The sequence below is a fragment of the Arabidopsis lyrata genome, assembly GCF_000004255.2.
Source record: "Arabidopsis lyrata subsp. lyrata unplaced genomic scaffold ARALYscaffold_7, whole genome shotgun sequence".
Classification (NCBI taxonomy): domain Eukaryota; kingdom Viridiplantae; phylum Streptophyta; class Magnoliopsida; order Brassicales; family Brassicaceae; genus Arabidopsis; species Arabidopsis lyrata.
Window position 1 is genome coordinate 3,547,527 of NW_003302549.1, and position 16,460 is coordinate 3,563,986.

Sequence of the window (16,460 nt, forward strand, 5' to 3'; positions counted from 1 at the left end):
TTCTACAAGCTTTTCTCTTCTCTCTCAAATGTAAGTATCTTCATTCTTTCTTTTTGATCAGTTAGATGAAACTCAGAAAATGCTACCTTTTCCCATAGTTGCATATTTGGAAAATTAGACGATAAAGTAAATACTTGAAATTATTCAGCGGCCCACAAAATACAAAACACATTCGGAATTAAGAATGTTATGAACTTGAATGTTGTAGAGCAATAATAGTTCAGTCCGAGTTCATAACCGATCGGGCTTAAAAAACGCAGAGGATTCAAAATAGGCCGGGATCAAAACGGCCCATCACAGACACTTTATTCAACAAAATTGAGTTTTAGTTTCATATGCATACAAGGCTGTGAACAAAATGTTGTAGAGAGTGATAGCCTACGTGAGACTTAACAATTTTTGAGGCAATTTGGTTTTCTCCTAACCAATTTTATAAAACATAGATGCTGGAACAAGAACCGGATCTGAGAATGAATCTCTCCAGGCAAACAAATCCAAGAAGCTGCAAATAAAAGACACATACACAGAGAAAATCAATGCGCTCTCTTCTTTCCATCAAGGAGATTTTTAATCTTAAAAGCAACGTAAGACCATACATAATCAGGCAACTATGATTGTTCATCTATGGATAAGAAGAATAGAGTACCTGAAAAAGTCACTCTTTGTTAAGAATTTTAGGGACTTTTAAATAAGCCTCCTCAAAGCTTGGAATGGAAGCTCTTATACTGTCCCTGTTAGAGGTATATCAAAAAAACTCCCAAGTTTAGTAGATGGATTTCATCTTAAAACCGGTATCATTCCTATAATTCGAGATGAAGAAAACAGTGTGAAGATCAATCAAACCTGTTCTCAAATGTTTCTGGAGCATCCTCTCGCAAATTTCCGCCATCCATTTCTATGAGTAAGGATCATCACGAATCAAGATATTGAAATAAAAGCCGGAATTCCAAACGGATCAAGAATGATAACTAGACCTCTTACTAGTGTAAAACCATATTGGCGACCAAGAGAATGTGCTTAGACTTACAGTCTCCAATCAAGTCTAGCTTATAAAGATGTATCACATGAGTAGCCTACTTGAAACAGAAACAAACTCAGGATTTGCCATACATACGCTAGATGGATGCAAACAAATCTTACTTACAAACTAGTTATACCAAAGTTAGCTATATAATACACAAACCAATCTATAAGATAAAAGTCAAAAATACACTAGACCAAAAAAAAAAGAAGAAAGTTGAGTAGTTGATAGGGGATAAAAGTTTCTGATTCTAACCTGCTCTAATAGCTGGCTCCACACTGTTAACATCAACTTGTTGAAGCTGCCCAAACCTGCATTTCTCACCCATCAACAACAAAACATGGAAGCCAATTTCGTGCAGAAAGAGATTGATTAAGTTACCAGTCGATGACTCGACGAATTTTAGTTTCACATTCCTCTATCTGAAAGAAAAAAAAAAAGAGAAGAAGAGGAACAATGTGAGGAACTCAATTGGACAAAAGTAGATTCGAGAAAGAGAAAAAGCGAAGGGTACCTCGTCCGGAGTTAGAGAGATTCGAGCTGTCTGAGCTAGACGGGACACGTCCGGCGGCTGAAGAACGGAGGAATCCGAGTCAGACGAGTAACTTGGAGCTATTCTGTGGATTTTTCTACTCTGTCGTCTTTGGTAATAATGACTTGAAGAAGAGGAAGTTAAAGATTGGATTTTGATCCTGCTCGGAGAGATGAAGCAGCGATTCGGAGACGCAGATATAACGGCAAGCAAAGCTCTGGTCGCCATGGCTGGCTCAAGTCCTGTGAATTGATGGTGTGGCTATGGCTTGCCTGGCTGGATAGATTTGAGTTGAACAAATAAAAATAATATAGCTAAACCGGTTTTTATAAACCGGTCCACTTACAAAAATCGAATTTTGTTTTTCAGTTTTCAATCAAAGATGACACACATTTGGTGACTTTTACGGACTAAGTTATAACGAAATAAAACAAAAGCCCATTAATAGGCCCATTACAAAACCCTAAAATCAGTTTTCCCCAAATAAGTTTCCTTCGAGAGAGAGAGGAATAGATCGGCGATTTTTCCGATGATGATGCTGAGATCTGCAGTGAGATCATTTTGTTCCTCCGGACGTGATGTGAGTCTCTCTCTCTCTCTCTCTCATATTCTTCTGGGAATTTTGGAGTTGTAATCAGCGCATATGTCTTTGGGAATTTTAGGAATTGTTTAATTTAGGGCATGTCTTGTTTCAACCCAAATCGTATCGTGTCATTCTTCAGCTAGTCAAAATTCAACATCCTATTATATACTATCAAGAAAGAAACTCGAACAAACGTGTTTGACTTGGCTTGGATTCAAGTTACTTTGTCAGAATTTTCAACTATTCTTCATGAGTGCTAGTATTAAAGTATATTATTATATGTCATAACTTAAGGTTTCTTTTCATGGAGCTATTTTGCTTCTTTGATTATATGTGCGTTCTTTGCTTCAGATTCTGCTATATTTGACTGATTTTGTGTTCCTTCTTTTTGAAGTTTGAGCCTGATGCAGAATCCTTCTTCCGCAAAATTTTCGCTGCATATCGTAAAAGCTCTTGATTCTCCTTCATCCTAACCATGACCATGCTCCGAGTTTAGAACTTTTGCCACCGTTCCCCTTTTTTCTCCGACACGCTCATCTGCCTTGTCACGCGGTGCAAAAGAGCTGAGGTTTGCTTCATGGCCAGGGAAATAAAGCAAGAGTCAGTATGTCTCATACCGATCAACAATTCCGTCTCTGCTTCTAGGGCATTTGCTTACACAGTATGTCGAGTCGGTGCTTTTCGTCGGACTTGGAAGCATTTAAGCCACTTGCTCGTATAAAGCCCGACGAAAACACCGACTGGACATACCGTGTAAGCAAATGCCCTAGAAGCAGAGACGGAGTTGTAGATCGGTATGGGGCCTGCTGACTCTTGCTTCATCGCCCTGGCCATGAAGAAAACCTCCGCTCTTTTGCACCGCGTGATAAGGCAGATGAGCGTGTCGGAGAAAAAAGGGTAACCGTTGACGAGTACATTGAGCTGAAAAGGTTTATTATGAGTCTCCAAGATCAGGTGAACGCGCTCTCCAAAAAGACTCCATAAGAAGAAGCGTTTGTGGAAGCAGCAGGATGAGACATTACGCATTGGTCTTCATTTTAGTTATGGTTTGTGATTTGCTTATTCGTGCTTTACATTGAGGTTCAGAATCATAACAAGGACTCTTATGGACAAAGAGGCAGGGCTTATTCTGTGATTTCTTACACGCGGCATGTCGTGTCACAAGAAGAACCCTACTTGTTTACACATACACCGATAGTATGGGCCATGATGTGGTGGGATCCATCAAATTAGCCTTTAAGCTCCAAAACCCAGATACACCATTCATCATGCATGTCTTTTGGTGATTTTCAAACGCCCAATCTTTTTACAGAAATTTTCAATTGGCACTACAAATCCCAAAAGTTTAATTTCTCATCAGCAAAACGTAGGGAACATTTAATTCCGGACACGTCCGGCGGCTGAAGAACGGAGGAATCCGAGTCAGACGAGTAACTTCGAGCTATTCTGTGGATTTTTCTACTCTGTCTTTGGTAATAATGACTTGAAGAAGTTAAAGATTGGATTTTGATCCTGCTCGGAGAGATGAAGCAGCGATTCGGAGACGCAGATATAACGGCGAGCAAAGCTCTGGTCGCCATGGCTGGCTATATCTCTCAAGTACTGTGAATTGATGATAGTGTGCCTGGCTGGATAGATTTGAGTTGAACAAAATAAAAATATAGCTAAAGCTGTGTCGTTTTCAAGGACTAACTAAACCGGTTTTATTAACAAAAATCGAATTTTGTTTTTCAGTTTTCAATCAAAGATGACACATTAGGTGGACTAACTTATTTTGGTTTACGTAATATATGATTGAAACAAAATAAAAATGCGGAAGAAGGTTGCTTTGATATAATGTCGCTGGAGTGTTACTAGTCTACTTTGATATGAAAAATACAGAGTTCATGTCGTACGAACCCCCAAAACCCAGATACACAAATAGATAGATATCCAGCTATTGATTTAGCCTCAAACCGGCACTAACATTCTTCCAGAAAAGCTCTTCCGAGATTGGTGGCCAGAGCAAGTCTCACTGAACCCACAGCTTGAGCAGACAAATCAGATTCTATGAAGCCTGGTCTTAACCTTGCAATTGATAGCTCTTGTAATTTGTTCAACATCAGTTCGGTCTGTGCTACATTCAACAGCGAACGTTCTGGCCAATTCAACAGCTTCAACTGCACAAACAATTACTCTTTTTAGTTGCGCATTCTCGTATTTGGAAAATCAAAAGGAGAGAAAACAAGTTTTGGTTCTTTACTGAATCATGCAGAAGAGGAAGCCAGAAGCGTTGAGGAGTAGAAGCGCTCTTCATTAGCTGCAGTAATTCAAGTGGCATTAATCCCAATAAATTCAGTGGAGAAAAATGGGTAACAAAGATGTTGTACTACACACCCATACAAGTCTCTCTACGGCTTCATAAGCTGCGTCTATAGTTTTTCCATCATGGACTAGCTTCAGCGATCTCTTGAAATCTCTATACCTGGAATATGGCATCGATAATCAATTAATAATGTTGGGGTAGATTTTTACAAGAACAAGTCATTTCATAGAGAGAGAGAGAGAGATGATTAATACTTGTGAAGAAAATCGAGACCACCAGAGATCTGTGATTCCGAACCCAGCAACTCGACTAGGCCTTCCCATTGCTGCATGTATCAAATGAAACAATGTCATCTAGTGCACAGATAGAACCAACAGTAAAATTATATACTGAAATTTGCTTTGAGTATGGCTTAGAATATATACCTTTAGGCTTTCATCAGACAATGACTTTCCAACAGAGTCAAACAGCTGTTGAGCAATCATGCTGAGACAATGTTCATCCCGAGCTTGCTGGAGCCAGAAAATCCCAGAGCCTTTCCTCCCATGTTTCCAATGATGTACTCCAGAAATCTGAACACCATAACTTCAAATTAAATCTGTATTTCCTTTTTCCGCCAAATTTGGAGATTAGAGAACACAGGTGTAAAGTAGTGCCTCAATTTATCAATACCTTCATAAGTTTAGCACTGACATTACTGAGTTCATATAGACGGCAAATCTCTAGGCTCTGGAACAGGAGAAACATAAGTACCAGGTGAAGGCTTTTGACAAGATCCTAGAATTTTAAACGACAAACCAGAACTAGAAATTGATGTATAAATGAATAAACGAAACCTTAATAAGCAACTGATTCTCTTGAACAGGCTGCCTGTAGAACAACAACTCTAATAAGCCTAATCCCTGTTTCTCGCACGATGCTAGATAAATAGGAGCTATCTGCAAAAATTTCAAACACAAAAAGGAAGAGTTTGATAAAACAAGAAGTGTAATAGGAAAGGTACCGATTTGATTACAGGAAAGGTACCGATTTGATTACAGGAAAGGTACTTGATATATCATAAAAGAAAGATACCTGCCAGGTCAAAGCATGAGAAGAAAGAACTTGAGCATAAACAAGTCTGTGGAGCTCTTCCATGTTGATTCCACCCAACTTTCGCTGTTCCTCATGTACAAGAGCTTCTCCTTCATCGCTTCCAGCTGTCAATAATTCCATGGCATGTGCAACCATCCTAAAAAAACATGAATAGTCTTCCTGATTCATATAGATAATAGTCTAGCGTACTCAATACACTTAGTAACACGAAACAAATACTGCCTGCCTACCAGGAGCCAAACTCTTTGGAACACTCTGCCAGAACAACCTGCATCATTTAATTACACCATGCTGGATTAGAAAGTGGCAAAGGGCTGAAACAGATGCACCTCTGACTAGGTTTAAGATGTACTACTGACCTCAGTATTTTCTCCAAGAATTCCAATAAGCAGTCTTAGAAGCTTATGGAAAGTGTTACATGGCTTTGACTGAACACATTTCTGGGCTAGGCTATGCATGCCATCTAATCCCTGCAATGCAAAATGGTATTAATTGGATTTTCAAGTTTACTATTTGAATAATAGGGATCGAGTAAAAAATACACGGCTCAAATTAAATAGACAAAAAGCGAGTATAGCAATTCACCTTCGTGAATGGCCTGAGATAAAGAAGATGTGAAACAAAAAGCTCCATCCAGTTACATGTCGCAGCTGTGAGGCAATCAGCATTTCCCATCATGATCTTCAACATATTTCTCAAGCCCTCGCGGGTCTGATGGTGAGCACATTGAACCCAGAAGGCACTGCACTCTAGTTTAGTTATCTGAGACTGCCATCTTTCTCGTGTCTGGCAAAAAGGGCAAGATGAGTCTAGACACATAATCAAATACACTAAAAAAGAGTAAGAATGATACATCTTTCTAACATACCTTCATAAAGTCAGGCTTTGCTGCATAGCATTCACCAAACTTCCCATCTTCTAGTTTTGGACGCATTCGTGGCATTTTTGAAATGAGAACAGCAAGGGCTTCTACCAGACCATTTTCTGTCTACTTCATCAAATTTGTATTACATTATGAATAGTCAGAAATATGTGCATATAAAAAAGTACTAGCACGAAGCTAGTCACTTCATATGACATAAATCCTAAACATGAACTACTTCATTCTAACCTCACGATGTCCCAGCTGGTCTAGTTGATAAGAACCATGTAAGTGTAACAACTTCACCTGAATATAAAAAGTATGGGTAGAAAATTTCTCAAATTGTAAATTTTCAAGATCAAATTACAAAGAACCCCTAATCCCAAAAAAAGTACTAACCACTATTTCTAGCCAACCGACTGATAAAGCAGATGCCATCACTCCCCAGTATCTAGGATCATCCTCGATGGCCTGCAATGGCACATAAACCCATTAAGATAATTCAGTTCTTCAATCACTTATTATCTAAGAAAACTACCAATTCTTCTATCGACTTCTTTAGAGAGGAGCAAACCTGTAGGCCAACAAGTTCCTTTTGGAAATCCTCAAGCTTTGAGTAGATTGTTGGATGTGAGCTTGAGAGGAGTATATCGTAGTCCTGCAATGATATAAATGGTGGGTAAAAAAAAAACTCTAAAATTTTCAAAATTAAGATAGCTTAAGTGTTGAAGGAAGAAACAAATTACAGATAGCCAATCGACGAGCCGTTCTGGCAACCAAGACAGACATGTCTTATCTGCATAAAACAATTCCATCAACTCCCACGCAGCCTTTAAAGAAGTTGGTTCCTCAGCATTCTGCAAATGTATGTTAACAAGAAAATTCATTAACAAAGCTCCCACACTCAAAGCTATAGCCTCACTCGCAGAAGAGTTAAAATTGTTATAAGAAATAAAAGCTCGATAACAGCATAGTAAAGTTAATCGAATTGAACCAGAAACACCTACATACCGTTATAACTGATCTTGGGTCTTCAATCAAAGGAGCGGGAGAAGATATTGTATTACTAAGGAGAGATTTAATATCTCTGCTGTATTCCATTACGTATTCCCACCTGATACCAATCCAAAATGCTCAAACGCGCTTTAGAAGTCTAATCATACGACTAAATTTTCAATTGACAAACCATTCAAATGCAACAATAAGCCAAAACAGTAATTCAGCATTGAGTGTACTCACCACGCAGTCTGGTGCAAAGAGGAACTCATATCCATCATAGACAAACTGGAAATTGAGTTTCTCCTGCTCTGCAAAAGCGCAAACGGAGATACCGATCCATAAGCGATCCTTCGCCACTGTGCGTCACTGATTTCGCCATCCTCGCCGCTAAGCCTAACGTTTACCACTTTACCACCAGCGTCTCCGTCATTATCATCGCGTAACTTCGGATTCCGTAGAACCGTGACGCGTAGGTTGTTTCCGCAACCCCAGGAGATGGAGAGCCTATGAACCGGAGACTTCAAGCCGTAGCTTAGAGGATACAACACCGGAACTTTTTCCTTCGCCGAAGACAAAACCAATTCTCCACCGCCGGATTCCGAAGTTATACCCGGCATTTTGGAGCTCCGATTGTGGAAATGGCCGTTAGGGTTTTAGATTGGGGTTTCAGCTTTTCCGGAGGGAGAAGACCTGAACTCCCACTGGGAACAGACCAGAAAAAAAGAGCGACGACAGTAAAACGCACCGTGTGGTAGACAGATATTTTATATTTTAGTAGCTATAAACTCTTAAAACGTTTCTAATTGGACCATATATGTTGCCAAAATGTACATTCAGCACCCAAACAACGCGTCGTTTTTTTAATTAGACATATGAACACCTTGACGTTTACCGTTACAAAGCTGTCCTTATCTCTCCTCTTCATCATGGTCATTGGCATTCGAATTTAAGGCTTAGCTTTCTTCCTCTGTCGCCGAGGAGAATTCGCCAGACGCATACCATGTGGCCTTCGTCTCGAAACTCTTCGCAGCCTCAAGCTATGGTATTGATTCGCCTTATGTTCTTAGTTTTGTTGCTTCTTTTTTTTCAAATTTTTAGCTTGGACTGAGGAATTGAGACCAGTTTAATCACAACTAACGAATGGACTCAGTTGGCGAGTGTGATGATTTGGAAAATTTGAAAGTAAACAAATTACAAATTCTGGAATCTGGATTATATAATGTTCTTTTGAGCTCTTTCTTGTTTTATTTATTGATGATAAAATCGGTTAAGCTTCAAAGTCTGAATCTTTCTAATTATTTTACTTTGCTGTAAGTGCAAGTGTTTGGCTTCATAGTGTAGAAGTTAAAGTTCTTTTATGTATGTCCATGGTTGATTTGGCAAATAAAAATTAGAGATTTGTGGTGTAAATTTGAATGTTTGCTTCTTTTCTCACTCACTTAAAGGAGAATTTATCATGTTGTATCTCTGAAATCTTACTGGGACTGCAACAAACGAGCTTTATTTACGCTGTTGTTTTGGTCATGTACCCTTAAACCAGTATTCTTGTTGGATAGTTAAACATGTTTTTTTGTGGGGTTTTTTCCGGTGAATACGATCAGAGACAAGAGAAGAAGTCGATATCTGGCAGTTTTAGGGCAGAGAATCTCATACCAGGGGTTGTGATAGGATTCATCATAGGTATGATATTGGATTTATCACAGCAAGTGAAATCCCCAGTGAAAAGGAGCAGACTTTTATCGAGTAAGGTCCAGAAGCAGAGTTCTGTACCTGGCAATGGCAAGGACCAAGAGCTTAAAATGGTTTGTGTATCATCTAGTGTAGCGTTAGTCTCTTGTCTCTGGCCCTAGATTTTATTGGTTTGGAGCAAAGTATTGTCACTTAAATCCTTATATACAAAACCTAGTGATAATATAAGCTGATTTCTGTTCCAAACCCATCAAATGACAGAGATTTGAGCTTCATAAAAGAGACTTGCATAATCTATACAAGGATGGTGATAAGTTTTTAATGATGTTAGATTTCTAGACTAAAAGTTAAAAGCAGAACATTTGTGTCACTAATTTCAGCTTGTTCTGATCACAGGTATTGGTAGTTAGGCAAGACTTGAAGATGAGGACAGGCAAAATTGCGTCACAGTGTGCCCGTAAGTGTCTTATGAAATGTGTTTGAAATTTGAACACTACCACTTTTTGTTTTAGGCCTGAAAGTAAAATGACTTTCTTTCTAATATTCGCAGATGCTGCCACCGGCATGTATGCAGAGTTGATGCAGAGGTAATTTCGGCTGAAATGAGTTGTTTGCTTTGTATAATGCATCAGTACGGGGTTTATGTTTATTCTTAATTCTTCTAGTGACCGATATCTTCTGAGGCGATGGGAGGAAAACGGGCAACCAAAGATAGTTGTCACTTGCAAAAACCAGCAAGAAATGTAAGCAGGTGAAAATTTTGGGGAAACAGACAAAATGCACATCAAGAAATATGATTACTTTACTTCTTGTGTTAGTAGGTTATCTGAATAAATTTGAAAGCTACATTTATCTTTTCTGCTCTCAGGAATAAGATCACAGAGGCGGCTGAGAGCGTTGGCCTCCCGACTTTTGTTGTAGCTGATGCTGGCAGAACAGAGGTAATTACAAGAATCTTAGTTTTCTTACTTTGTCGTGCTTGATCAATTATTGAGACTGAAAGAATAATCAAAAGCTCCTCCTATACAAAGGAAATCTGAAAGTTTCTACTAATCAAATAGACAGAAGACAAAAACACCATCCGACTTATTGAAACACGAGAAGAATTAAGACGAAATTACCTGTTCTTGAATTGAAAATTATGTGTGGTTTTTTTTGTGGTAAGAGTAAGCTAAAAAGTTCTTCTGGAAACTTAAACTCTTCCTTTCACAGGTTGCGGCTGGATCAAGAACAGTTCTTGCAGTTGGGCCCGGTAGAGACAATAGTTTCTTTAAACTTCTGTTTCTAGCTAGAGCAAGGTGTTGTTCCTCAACATGTTCATTACTTTTTCTGTGCAGGACCAAAGGAGTTGGTTGATTCCATAACTGGTAGGCTGGCTTTACTCTGATTCAGGAGCTTTTTCTTGGCGTAGATCCTCTGAGATTTTGATTTCTCCAGGATTAAGGTTAATTCAGGCAAGGCATGTTGTGTTGTTGTGTAATGATTAAACAAGGTTCATGTTAGATTTGTTGTTGGTTAATTAGTGTTGGATTCATGTAAATTTCGATTACATTCTGACACTTCCAAGTTTTTACCGTCGCTAATTTAAACTAATAAAGGAAACATTCTCATATATACAAGGGTACATTAGAACATGAATGCCAAGATTGATCGGTCTAACCAATAGCACTATGCTATTAGCCTATTATTGATCCCTCGGCAGTCAATAGTAGAAATAGTACAAAAAAAAATGAATAAGTTAAAATTGTAAAAGTATATTTATTTACAAAAAAAAAAAAAATTGTAAAAATCATAATCGTAATATAGTTTTATTTTCCCTTTACTGATATATAATGATTTTTAAGAGAATCTAACAATACCACTCCTTGTACCGACATGCTCTTCTAACTCTCTCATCATTTAAAAAGCTTCCGGACATTACTAGAAACGTACTGTGACACTTTTTTCCCGTCGTACTACCTCAATTTTACGTACATGTCTCAGTGCTTTTGTTAGAAATGATTCTTATTAGTGTTTTTACTTATGTTTGTTTAGTTTTCGTATATAGTATATGTGTGTGTAGCGTATATCGTCCTTCTCATGTTTTAAGTTTTATATTCTTTCTTTTTTTCCGTTTTATTCTTTCTTTTTTTTTTTTTATGTAACATATTTGGTGACTTTGGAATGGATTTGCTTTTGATACTTTCTTTGAGTGACGTCGAAGTCTTCCCCAAAGTTCAGCTCGCTACGTTGGACCGTTATGATTCCACATTATTATATAAATATCTATATGCATCACATGGCATACAGTATACGCAACATACTCACATGACTCCATAAATTTTAGATATATGTGTGCTTTTACGTATTCTTTTCTTTCCTTTCTGATATGATATAAACCAACATAAACAACAATGTCTAATATTGTTTATTAACAAATAAGAAATGTTTTTTTTATTCACAGTTATGTTTGGATGATAGTTAACAAACAAAGAAAAACAGTGAGAGAAATTTCGAAAGAGTTTTGGTATTATATTATCTCATTTACTGTACATGGAATGCATAGGCTTTTGTAAAGGAGTTCATTGTTCAAGCCTACCAATCGGTAAATTACTAAATTTTCAGATCAAAGTGTAAAGTTGAATGGAGTGATAAGAATTGTTTGTGCATAGATAAAATCTAATAATAAAGATCGCTTCAACCAAAAGAAATTAGACATTACAAGTACGGTCCGTGGACCTTTACCTATATATCTCAATCAAAATAAAATATTGAATGTTGGTTAAGAGGAGGACCATTTTTTTATAATAGCTATATAATACACTACTATACATCATAAATTTCGCCCACTTGCTGGTTAGGTTTGCATGAGAATGCATGTGACGAGCACCTCAATCTATGCTTCATTTTCCTTTATTTAATTGAACAAGTAATTTCTATATGACTTTTGTGCTGTGCAAATTTGTATTTGTCCCTATTATATTATACTAGATATATTTCAGATTAATACTAAAGCATCAGATTTCCTCGAATATTGTCAGAATGTAAAACGTGAAAGAAGTTGAAATTCGGGGAATAATTAAGTTTGATAGATCGAGCATCCTCCTTGAACGAGCATCCTCCTTGGATCGATCTCGGTGCGTTGGGTGAATAAGTAAATACAGTTTCATGTAATCTTAAAGTTCCTCTGAATTTGATTTTAAATTGAATGTAATAATATAGTTCTTCGTCACACAGGCGAGTGCAACCAAATTAATCACACACACACACACACTTGACACTTTATAAAAATAAAAACGGTAGAGAAAGGGAAATACCAACTATTTGGATTATTCATTTTGGGTTCTAGTTGGTTCAATTATTTTCGTGGCTATTAATTCGACATATAAAAACCAGAAACAGATTGATACGTACATCGTGATTAATTAACTCGTTTCTACCCTGCCTACAATTGTTTTACAACCTTTCTAATTTAAAATTTGGGAAGTCGAAGACCAAAACAAAAGTTATCAAATATATCAATAGTACTAGTAGTAGTAGTCTGCAGAAAATGAAAAACAATTAAGATGTTAAAAAAAAAAAAAAAAAAAAAAAGCTAAACGAAAAGAACAAATTATTGCGAAATTATCCACGTGGAAACAGGAAGCTAGATTAAGTGTCTAAAATCAGGAGCAACGTGGTTATTATTATTATGCATTACTAAATCTTCACCGTTGGATCTGATATCCATCAGTAGATTCTCACACCTAAGCTGACTCAGCAAATGCTCGTCTCTCATCTCCTTTTGTCGCCGGAGCTCCATCACTTTCCTGTGAGAGTTCGAGTGTCTCGCCATCACGAACGTAGGGCTCGACGCCGGTCTATACTCCGGCACGAGCCTCCCTGATTTGTACCTTACTCCGCAAGCGTTGCACAGCGTCTTCGGACCCATCGGTCCCGTCCTCCATTGCGGCGTCTTCTCCGTCGCGCAGTGCAGACAACGTCGTCCTCCTCCAGTTTCTCCGCAGTCTACGTCCATATCTGCGGCGAAGTCTTGTTCTTTAACTCTTCGTTGTTTCTTCTTGGGATTGGTTTCGTTGGAGTCGGCTAGGGATAAAAGGCGGGAAGCCCACGTGGAGGCTGCAGAGCGTGATCTCTTGCTTCTCGCTTTGGCCGGAACAGCGACGTTGGATTCATCTATGTCGATGAATTGATCAAAATCGGGTTCGGGTTCGGGTTTAATCAGGTGGGTCAGGGTCGACCCGGTGGTTTGAGGGTTTTTTAAACCGGATAATAAGTGAAGCTTGTCTTGGACTTCTCCTGAGAATGATTCTTCCACAAAATTTGATAGCCATTCTAATTCAGCTATGTCGTCTCTCTGATAAAGTGATTATTAAATAAGAAGAAAAAAAAGTGTTATTAGTTCAGAAATATATCTCATTTTCATAACAATTGATGTGAAAAAATTAATGGAAAATTACCGGAACACAGAGGTCGGAAAAGCCAGTGCCGTCGGTGAAAAGCGAGGAGGAGTTGGAACTGTCGGTGAGAGTGCCGGTGGAGAGGGCGGAAGAATCGGGAAGAGTGTCAAAGCCGTCGTCAATTTCACCGTCGTCGTTAGAAAAGTCAAGGAGGTCGTCGACGACGAAAGAGTCAGTGTTACCGGCGACGAGGAAAAGCTCCGAGGTTAGCCGTTCCATTGGGGAAAAAACAGAGAAGGTTAGAACTGTAAATAAATGAAAAAAAGGAAGAGACTTTTTGGGAGGTGAGCGAAGAATGTAGCGGAGAGAAGGAGAAGAAGAGAGAGAGGGAGAGGTCTATTTTTAGGGTTGTGTAAAGGAGAGTGATGTTAGAGAAAGTTATGGTTCATGTGAGAGATGAGAACGAGACAGAGGACAGCTAAAACAGAGGAACTTTGACTGTGTGTTACTCTTTTTTTCTTTTCTTGTATTATTAAATGGATTTACTAAAATTATAACCAACGAAATTATCTTGAGAGACATTTGCTTAGAAACAAGGGGAGGTGAATCCCAAAAACAATTCATGATTTTCTAACTAATGCATTGAACTATTTTTGTATACTTTTGGTCAAGCTCTTGAATTCTGTAATTAATATTTTATCTTGAATTTAGAACTTGTAAATTGTAATCTTTAGTCTACGTCTTTACGTACAACCAAAGAAAATGATTAAAAAAAAAAAAAAAAACAAATCTTATTTGCAACTTCGATACTATGAATCGAATACTCTGATATCTTAAAAATATAGCAAGAAAAATGCATACAAAAGAATTTAACGAGCTTGTTAGAAGTGTAAGTAAAACTAGATTAATATATAAGAGACATAGGTTAATCGAGTTAGAAACTATGAAATTTAACATAATATATATAAAAACTCGAGTTTGATCCATATAAGATGACTCAAATATGATATATTGTCGATCCTAAAGTGAGATTTGGTATGAGATGGGACGGAAGAGCCATTAATTCTCAGAAAGAAAATCTCAAATGAGGAAGAAGATGTTGAAAAAAAACTTTATGTTAGAAAAAAGGCTAACAACCCCATGAGCTATGTTTTGTACATGAGCTGAAAAATGATATTTTATATCACCAGACCAGAACTCAATGTTTGGTAAATTTCTCGGTTCATTATCAATGTGATCTTAATCGTCCATGTAAAATCACTTTTAATAACATCCACTTTGACCTCGTAGTTGATCTTTATTGAGAATTAGAACCTCCTGAAAAACTTCACTGTAGTGGTGCATACAATCAACATCACAACTTTGTGGGTTTCTAATGAGTTTAGTGTTGCATTCAACTTACTCACATGTAATAATTTTGTAAGTATATATGCAGCATGTAATATGCATAATTTCTTCGACTACAAATCTTAAAAAAAAAAAAAAAAATCTTAAAGACTTCAGCATCTCAGATGTAATAACATTTTATATTTCTTGCGGCCTTCAAATGTAGTATCTATGATGTAAATCATGTAATACAACTTTAAATCAATGTGTTGGGTTCATGGTGAACATTGTTTTTCAATAAGCAAAAGATGATTTTCAAAATCACACACTTGTGTTTACTTAGGATACTGATCAATAATTATAAAAAATAAAAAGAATGCTGATCAAAACCAAACTATATTCACAGCCTTTTAAGCTATACACATTTTTATTTGGCTTAAGAAACAAATAGTATGCTTTAAGTTGTGAAGTGAGCAACCATCTCGCTCTCTGAACAAAACATAAAATGGGCCTTTGTCAAATTATTTGTGATAGTTTTTATTCGGTCTGGAGATGTAAAGTTTAAGCCCAATGGCATAAAGTTCATAATTCTCAAAATTTTAAAAACATAACATGTGTGGTCTAGACCAAAGCCGAAAGCCCAAAGCCTAAGTAACCAAAAAACAGAAAAACAAAATTTAACATTTCATTTGATTTATGCATATTCCATTTTCATCAATTATAAGTTGAAAGGTTCGAAAGTTTGTCTTTAGTAGTGAAATGAGAGGATTTAGAAACTACTATTCATTATGTGTAATTTTGTTATTGTAGTATGTTTAATAAGGAAAATTGAAATAAGTGTGCAAATACAGATATTGCCTTTATAGCTAAATCGGCTAAAATATAATATTAGAGATCTCACCACTTTGCTAAAGAAGAGATTTGGTTTGGCATAAAAGTGCGGCCGCCGAATATTCTCCATAAACTTTCTTAAATCAATAAAGAATTACGGAATCACCCACTAATTAATCCATATAATTTAAAATATAATAGTATTCAGTAATGGGCCGTGGTGGCCCGTTTAGCCTCGAACGCAGCTTAAAATGGTCCCACCACTTAATTGTCGGCCCACGCTGAGCACCGCTCTATTTCTTTGTGCGCCTTTGGCATATTGGCGTGTCTTTTTATTTTATTTGTTTCAACTTTCTGTTTCTGTTAATGTTACTATTTAAATTTTATTTCTTATCTTTAGTTTCACGGCTTCTATTTTCTATTCTTTTTTAAAAGGATTTATTATGTTTTTTTTATCTATGTCTATCTGGACTCTAGACATTTTAGTACTTTAAGGTATTCCACTTATATTGAATTTATAACTTAAAGTAGCCTTAATTTGTAATCCAACAAATCATAGGATACTAAAGGTTGAACTGAACACTATAACCTTACTGCATAACAAATACGATTAAGTGGAAATAGCAACAAAAAAAAAAAATGTATTGAACAGATTAAAGTGATTAGTGACATTTAATAAAAATGGTCTACTCACTTTTTTTTTTTAAATGGTCTACTCATATATAGAGTTATGATCCAATTTTAATTAATTATTTGAAACATTTTCAAATAACTGAACCATTTAAAATTTTATATAAAATTATGATCGCGATCCAACAAGTGGAAAAATAGCATGAGA

At 37.0% G+C, this 16,460-nt stretch overlaps 4 protein-coding genes and 2 long non-coding RNA genes across 7 annotated transcripts; 3 read left to right on the forward strand and 3 right to left on the reverse strand.

The window, feature by feature from the left end:
- Positions 1–249: 249 nt before the first annotated feature.
- Positions 250–1,843, reverse strand: LOC9303293 (glutamyl-tRNA(Gln) amidotransferase subunit C, chloroplastic/mitochondrial). Its single transcript, XM_021017065.1, has 6 exons — positions 1,536–1,843; positions 1,403–1,443; positions 1,277–1,332; positions 844–895; positions 647–731; positions 250–502 (listed from the first exon to the last, which is right to left on the reverse strand). The coding sequence occupies exons 1-5, from the start codon at positions 1,779–1,781 to the stop codon at positions 656–658; spliced, it is 471 nt and encodes a 156-aa protein (XP_020872724.1). The 5' UTR covers positions 1,782–1,843; the 3' UTR covers positions 250–502; positions 647–655.
- Positions 1,844–1,947: 104 nt separating this feature from the next.
- LOC110226238 lies at positions 1,948–2,580 on the forward strand. The gene is made up of 2 exons (XR_002330288.1): positions 1,948–2,133; positions 2,531–2,580. It is a non-coding gene; the product is annotated as an uncharacterized LOC110226238 (long non-coding RNA).
- Positions 2,581–2,844: 264 nt separating this feature from the next.
- LOC110226240 lies at positions 2,845–3,805 on the forward strand. The gene is made up of 2 exons (XR_002330290.1): positions 2,845–3,418; positions 3,497–3,805. It is a non-coding gene; the product is annotated as an uncharacterized LOC110226240 (long non-coding RNA).
- Positions 3,806–3,945: 140 nt separating this feature from the next.
- LOC9305307 (nuclear pore complex protein NUP85) lies at positions 3,946–8,139 on the reverse strand. Its single transcript, XM_021017066.1, has 18 exons — positions 7,638–8,139; positions 7,410–7,512; positions 7,145–7,255; positions 6,973–7,056; positions 6,798–6,869; positions 6,648–6,704; positions 6,405–6,524; positions 6,122–6,322; positions 5,896–6,006; positions 5,767–5,804; positions 5,516–5,672; positions 5,278–5,379; positions 5,114–5,170; positions 4,867–5,013; positions 4,696–4,766; positions 4,513–4,600; positions 4,379–4,435; positions 3,946–4,295 (listed from the first exon to the last, which is right to left on the reverse strand). The coding sequence occupies exons 1-18, from the start codon at positions 8,012–8,014 to the stop codon at positions 4,098–4,100; spliced, it is 2,151 nt and encodes a 716-aa protein (XP_020872725.1). The 5' UTR covers positions 8,015–8,139; the 3' UTR covers positions 3,946–4,097.
- Positions 8,140–8,285: 146 nt separating this feature from the next.
- LOC9305308 (peptidyl-tRNA hydrolase 2, mitochondrial) lies at positions 8,286–10,698 on the forward strand. 2 transcript variants are annotated; one of them, XR_002330289.1, is made up of 8 exons: positions 8,286–8,439; positions 8,999–9,199; positions 9,483–9,543; positions 9,637–9,673; positions 9,752–9,837; positions 9,955–10,027; positions 10,299–10,338; positions 10,424–10,698. XR_002330289.1 is itself a non-coding variant. In XM_021017067.1 (8 exons), the coding sequence occupies exons 1-8, from the start codon at positions 8,398–8,400 to the stop codon at positions 10,471–10,473; spliced, it is 582 nt and encodes a 193-aa protein (XP_020872726.1). In that variant the 5' UTR covers positions 8,290–8,397; the 3' UTR covers positions 10,474–10,698. The 2 variants fall into 2 exon arrangements, 1 of the variants encoding a protein (XP_020872726.1); XM_021017067.1 differs by having other exon boundaries at positions 8,290–8,439; positions 9,752–9,829.
- Positions 10,699–12,464: 1,766 nt separating this feature from the next.
- LOC9303294 (GATA transcription factor 9) lies at positions 12,465–14,081 on the reverse strand. Its single transcript, XM_021016398.1, has 2 exons — positions 13,526–14,081; positions 12,465–13,422 (listed from the first exon to the last, which is right to left on the reverse strand). Exons 1-2 carry the CDS (start codon positions 13,742–13,744, stop codon positions 12,712–12,714), a joined length of 930 nt encoding a protein of 309 aa, XP_020872057.1. The 5' UTR covers positions 13,745–14,081; the 3' UTR covers positions 12,465–12,711.
- Positions 14,082–16,460: the final 2,379 nt, after the last annotated feature.